Source organism: Triturus cristatus, chromosome 11 (genome assembly GCF_964204655.1).
Source record: "Triturus cristatus chromosome 11, aTriCri1.1, whole genome shotgun sequence".
Lineage (NCBI taxonomy): Eukaryota > Metazoa > Chordata > Amphibia > Caudata > Salamandridae > Triturus > Triturus cristatus.
Window position 1 is genome coordinate 849,834,147 of NC_140594.1, and position 6,693 is coordinate 849,840,839.

The 6,693-nt window shown below is 48.7% G+C and overlaps 1 protein-coding gene across 1 annotated transcript; it reads left to right on the top strand.

The window, feature by feature from the left end:
- The first annotated feature begins 1,227 nt into the window (after positions 1-1,227).
- LOC146785523 (transcription cofactor HES-6-like) lies at positions 1,228-6,467 on the top strand. The gene is made up of 4 exons (XM_085634648.1): positions 1,228-1,556; positions 2,500-2,586; positions 3,717-3,798; positions 4,469-6,467. The coding sequence occupies exons 1-4, from the start codon at positions 1,479-1,481 to the stop codon at positions 4,870-4,872; spliced, it is 651 nt and encodes a 216-aa protein (XP_085490774.1). The 5' UTR covers positions 1,228-1,478; the 3' UTR covers positions 4,873-6,467.
- The last annotated feature ends 226 nt before the right edge of the window (positions 6,468-6,693 follow it).

Sequence of the window (6,693 nt, forward strand, 5' to 3'; positions counted from 1 at the left end):
ATGAGTGACTGTATAGGTGAGTGAGTGGATGTGTGTGTAGATCTAAGAGTCAATGAGTGGGTATGTAGTTATTGGTATTGGAGTATCTATGGTTTTGAGACTAGACGTCTGAAATTTTGATTGAGTATATCAAAGGGTGTGAGAAGAAGCACTAATTTATCACATGGATGACGTCATCAGTGATGTCATTTCAGATGTCATCAGTGATGTCACTGACCATGTCATGAGTGATGTAATATGGGACGTCATCAGCAGTGCATTGCGGGGGCGCGAGTTATAGTTAGCTGAACTAACTATAACGGGGGAATTTCTAGGGTTTTGTACGAGGGAAATGTCCAGCTAACTATAACGCCCCTGAAACCTATGGTTTTTTCAGTGAATATAAATATAGGTAGGCGGAGCTGCAGTCCACGCTCAATACTACACGGTGTGAGCGTCCAGTCAATGCTGCCGTGAACATTGCGCACCGCGGCTGCACCTGTTGACCCTGGTGGGGGGCCATAAGTTAACATCTACTTACCGCCTAAATTGACCCAACCCTGCCGCCTAATTTCTGTGGCCCTGGCACTGAGTGCCAATTTAAAAAGTATGGCATGTTAGCAATGTATATGGTAAAAGTACCGTAAAATGTCATGCTTGGGCCAATTTTTCAAAACAAATTCTTAGGGAGCAATAAAGCCAAATACCCGCTCGAGTAAGACTGGCTTGCTGGGTTTGCTTGATGAATGTAGGGCTACAATTTACGCCGCGCCACTTTCAAAGGGTAGCCGCGCCACTTTCAAAGGGCAGCCTCGCCACTTTCAAAGGGAAGTAGCCGCCACTGATATGTACCCAACGTTGGTTGTTTTAAATAATTATGCAGTCAGATTTGGATCACACAGTTATGTGTCAAGTTGTGCTTTGTATCCCTAAAAATAGCCCTCGGTTTGAAGACTTCACTTAAAGACACAAGCAGATTGCTCATTTACAGATCAAAGCGAGAGGGATTTCGGAAGTTCTCTGCGTGAAACTGCTGCTGTCATGTTTACTTTAACGCTGCATTTGGTCTCCGGTAATAGCCCTACGAAGAGCCTGAACTTGCCTCCCAGTTTTACTGAGGAAGTATCTCTGCTCTCTCACGCCCTCCTCCACACCGCCTGAGGCAGTGAGGGTCTTCCCCATCCGACGCCCCCTGCCTCCTCTTCACTCTCCCACTTCGCACCTCCCCGCTGCACACAGCTCCCCCTCCCCGCACTCCAATGGAGGACCTGGTCAAAGCGAAGCCCTCCTCCTCACGTCCTTTCCCTTCCCTCTACCTCCCCGGCTTGGACCCTCCCATTCGACCCCTATCCCCCGCCTCCTTCCCTGCCCCGGCTCCTCCCGCGCCCCTCCCCTCCGCCGCTACCCTCGGTGTAGGCCCGGATCAGTGACAGGCCTCAGTACCGTGTTTGCCTGCCGCCTGCAGTGTTGGATTGTGTTTGCGCTCTTCGTCTTCCTTCATGGCTCCGTCCTTTCGGCCCAGGCCCGGCTCTGATAGGGAGGATGACGATCACCTGGAAATTCGTGGAGACCGGAAGGTAAACAAGCTGCTTGTGCCAGTGTGTGTGAGGCCCGTATAACAGGCGACTGTATAATCAACCGATCCCTAAACCCGCGATCGAGGAACGCTTTACTGCAAATCCAAAACTGAGAGACCCCCTTAAAAGTGGACCCCCCTGCCCCTTCCATTTTCTCTACCAGACCCGAGCCACAACAGACTCGGAACTCTTGACGCTGCGGGACTTATGTCCATTCAGCACCGCCTGCCCCAGGGCCCCCGCCACTGCTCCTAAACGTACCCTCCGAGGCCTCAGCCAAACAAAGTCCTGCCCGCTGCAGCCCCCTCCGGGTCCAGCACCTGCCCTCTGTCGCGCAAGGGTTGCTGCCCCTTGCCCGCTCCGGAGCCTTGTCCACCGCAGCGCTAGCCTACTGCAGCCCGCAATGCCTTGCCCGCTAGGACACCTACCCACTGTAGCAAGCGGAGCCCCGGCCTCCCTGCCCGCGGTTGCTTCGGGGCCCTTGCCCATTAAGGCTACCAGACAACTCCGTGTCACAGAGGACACCATTTTCAACCCTAACCTTTCTGTTTATAAATCATCGTTTTCAGATGTGCAAGTCTAACTGGCTTAGCTCAACTAAGCCAAGCCTACAACTCCCTCCCTGCAGGCATTATGGTATTATCGAAAAGCCCTGGACTGGCAAATGGTGTCACCGATGACATGGAGTGAAATAAAGTAATCTGATATTTGTACTGCCCACTGTAGCTAAAGAACACTGCCCTGTGCACCCACTCCAGGTGTACCACCACTGCTTCAAAACATGCCCTCATCTGCTCCACGACCCCGCGCACTGCCCATTACTATACATCTTAGCACCCATGCTCGTCTCCATATCCCCACTCATCCACTGTAGTAGACCCTAGCATCTGTAACAAGGCCACTGGACCAGTGCTCACTACCCCTTTCTATCTGCCTTTTGCAGACCAGGAAGCCCCTGGTGGAGAAGAAGAGACGAGCCCGGATCAATGAGAGCCTCCAGGAGCTTCGCCTCATCCTGGCTGACAGTGAGGTACAGACCGCCAAGCATCAAGCTTTCTAAGGGGAGGATGGGGGCGGTGCTGGGAGCACATCTTGCGCGAGCATGCTGCTGCCAGGAAATCCCTGGTGCGTCACGTATGAAGGAAGGCCTGTGGTGCTTCATGCAGGAGCCCTGTGCATCGCAAAAGGTTGCATGTGCCTCTTGAATGTAATATGTACTGTGGGAAAATTATGTGATGATCTGCTGACCTATGTAGGCATTCCCAGATGTGTGATTTCCGAGGCGTTGTATATTTAGTAAGCAAGACGTTGCACTTAACAGAGTATTTATGAAGTTGCTTAGCTGTTTTGACTGGAATACCCCCCAAAAAAGGCACAGCAGTATTTTTTTGGCTGGCATCGGCTTTGTGGGCGAGCTATCTTTTGGTGGCATGGGGCTGCATCCATTTGATTGAGCTGTCCTATTGTGTTGTGGGAGAACGGCCATTTGGTGGCCTGAGTGCGCTGTCACTCATAGCATTGGGCATGCTGTCTTCCCTTGGCTTGGTAAAGTTGAAGTTCCTTGTCGTGGGCTACCTGTGGCCCGACTTGCCTCTTGTGGGGGAGCAGTCATCCCATTGCCACGACTTTAAAATGTTTTGCGGGTTCGGAGTTGTCCCGTGTTTGTTCTTCTTAAGTTGTGTTGAGTTCTTGAGTATTTGTAGGAGTATCAAGTGTTAGTCGTTTGTCTCTTTCTTTTATTACCATGTACCTTTTTGGGGCTGTGTGCCTCCTGCTTCTCTTCTTTGAAAAGCTTTATTGAGGGACACAGTTCTTTTTGCTCTCTTATTAAATAAGCTGCCGGCGCCCTGGCACATATATATGGTATTCTTGGGCTGACAGGTGTACTGGCATTGCTGTACAGTGGTTTTTGATACCCTAGGCCCCCTGGCTTACTTCCCGAAAGTGTTTTGTGCCAGCTGGCTTCTGACTGTTATAAAGCTGACAGTGATGTTTTTTTTGTCTCCCACATCTTAAATATAAAGATGTGTTTAATGCTGCAAGGCGAGCTTCCTAGCACTGTTTAATAAAGTGGTATGTGACGCTACATGTTTTCTGATTCTTGTAAAGCGCTGTGGGTGGTGCAGGTTAGCTTTGACTTGCTCTCTCGTTTCCCCTCAGTTCCAGTCAAAGATGGAGAATGCCGAGGTGTTGGAGCTCACAGTAAAGCGTGTCCAGGGCATTTTACATAGGCGGTCTGCTGGTGAGTTCTCAAACGTGCTGCTCTGCGGTACGATCACCCTCTTATTTAATGTATACGGGATGGCACAAAGTTAGCATATCTTTAAATTAAAAATGTAAACTGAAATGCTCTTTTGATCCCAGTCCAGCCACCTCTGATGGTTGTATTTTCCCTTCTCTTTGCCTGTACATGATTCCCATGTCCATAGTGTTCACAATAAGGGCGATAATTTGGGTCTTAGACAAGCCATTAGAAAAGTCAAATTTTAACTGCAGTTTTCACACCCAGGTGCGAGCTAAGTGGTCCACCATCAAGAGTCCACAGGCTTCAGCTTAGTGATTCAGTTTCGAGTATGCTGACCTTGGTACATAGATGTACTTCACTGGTACCCGGTCATATCCCAACCCTTAACCTCTAGTTTTTCTGTTCAGTAAATATTTGCAACAGTTCATGGTGGTATCACTTAGGCAACAAAGGTAATTGCGTCAGATGCCTTTGACTTTGTGTGTAGGGTGAACAATTGTTCTGAGAGATTAAGGCAACCTAGGTAGGCGAGGCGCTGGCACACAAGGGGCAGAGAAGGGCCTGTTGGTATTTTCTCTGTAGTTAGATTAAATGTGTATTTCTTTGTAACTCATTTTGACATTCAAGGATCTGTAAGTTTACCTGTTTATATTTCTGTTCTCTGCAGAGACTGACAAGATGCATCGGGAAGCCAGTGAGCGTTTTGCCGCAGGGTATATCCAGTGCATGCACGAAGTCCACACGTTTGTCTCCAGCTGCCCTGGCATTGATGCCAATGTGGCCGCTGAGCTGCTTAATCACCTTTTGGAGTCCATGCCTTTGAACGAGGGCGGCTTCCAGGACCTGATTGTGGAGGTGCTGTCGGAGGATTCTGGCAGCGAAGGGATGTCGCCAGATGCTTCAATGGCTGCATCTGCTTTCTCTCCGGCCCCCTCCAGCGAAGATGGCTGCTCGGATCTGGACGAGACTGAGAGCGACCGCAGCTTGCTTTCCCCTAGCCCCCAGGACTCTGGCCGAACAGCAGACATGCCATCCACCAGCCACACCAAATCCATGTGGAGGCCCTGGTGAAGAAGGGTTGATGCCCTTGAGGGATCTTCAACAAAGTCCTACCTACCTGCTGGTTGGCCACATGTGCAGCCTGATCCTCCATGCCCTACTGGAATGGACAGTGTGATTGAAGGTGGCACCTGCACTGGTGCCTTCTTGCACGACTCCTGTAGATGGCACTCCAGTAAATAGCGTGGACTTTCCTACCTGTTAACATTTCACCTTTTGAGTGTGATGGAACATTTTTACGTGTGACTTGGTTTGTTTTGAAAAAAACATAGGGGGTACAACTCTTTGTAGCAAAGCTCTTCTGTGGGTGCGCAGCAGTATTTCACAATGGATGGTACAGACCTGGACCTCATTCCCTGGTAAGGACACAACATTTGGTGGTTGGCATTGTGACTTTTTGGATGGCATTCAGCAGCCTGTCTTGGCGTCCTTCGGCTTTGTACGGCCGCGGGTGGTATTCCTTCGCTACTGTGTAAAACTACTTATTTGGCCTTTTTGGGGCTAAATATACATCATTTCTTTATGGACTTCTCAGTTGTGACATAACATTGCCCAGTAGGCCAACGGGGAAGATACGTTCCAGCAATTAAATTCACACCGTTGATTAACTTCCTCACTTGTCACGCTCGTGAAGTGACGTCTCATAAGGAAGTGAATGTAGTGATTACCAATTCCTCATTGTTGCAGAACTGCGCTCAGTGTTTCAAACCTGCCGTGACGTTACACGCCTGAACATTGCTGCAGTTCAGTTTCCTTGTGTGAAATCGCATCATCCTATGTCACCATTGTGAAGTGACGTCACACGAGGAAATTTGGCTGCCCTGATCAGTGAGGAACATATGGGAAACGTTTGTTTAAAAGAAAACGTGCGAGAACCAAGCATGCTATCTATCACGTAGTTTTAGGAAAGCGTACAGGCGCCATTGTACGTACCAACATAAACACAGCTGCAACAGTCTTGAAAAAGAAAACTAATGCCGACCAGCCTCGTTTTCAAGCTGCGTGCACAAAGTGCACGTTAACAATCGGCAAACCTGGGAAGGGAGTGGCAGAGCTGGCCATATCTGCGGATCCTGAATTTCTGCCTTCCATGAAGGAAGTTGAATGTGGGCTTCGGGCACATTTCCATTTGAATGGGGAATGGGCGGGGGGCTCTGTGGAACACTTAAGCAGATTCTGCAATTAGCACATCTATGCCTTCAATGCTGATATATGTATATTAGGGTGTTGTAAATGCCCCCTCTCGGATTCGTACTTTTAATTAAAAAGGAACCCTTGGCGCCGGAATGATTCCAGGGGCAGTGAAACGCTTCCAAACTAAATACAGTACTCCATATTTTTTCTGCTCTTTCATGTTGGCGTTTTACCACGTTTGTGTATCTGCTGTGGAACACTGGTGACGAGCACTTAACTTTTTATTTTCTTATTATTTTGTTATTGCTTTATTAAGTGGTGGACCAAGACTCGAATTTAGGAGGTGTGTTTTTTTTATAAATAGAGAAAAATAAAATATATGCTGAAACTAAATTTAGGAAGAACGAGTGCGAGCCAAGACTGTAGTGTTGTTGTATATGGATACTAGGTCAATAAAGTGCTGTTCTCTCAAATATGGCTGCCAACTCTCTGTTCAGCGCCTCCCTTTGTCATGTGGAGGGGACCATCTGTCACTTGAGGGGGGGGGGGGGGGTACTGCTAAACGCAAGGACTGCTGGTCTGTTCAAACATAAAAAGATCAGTTCATGGGACAATCCATTGCAAAAAACAAATGTGTAAATGTTAGATGGTGTGGCTTCTTCTGTGCCGAATGGCCCGACTACATATTGCTGATTGATT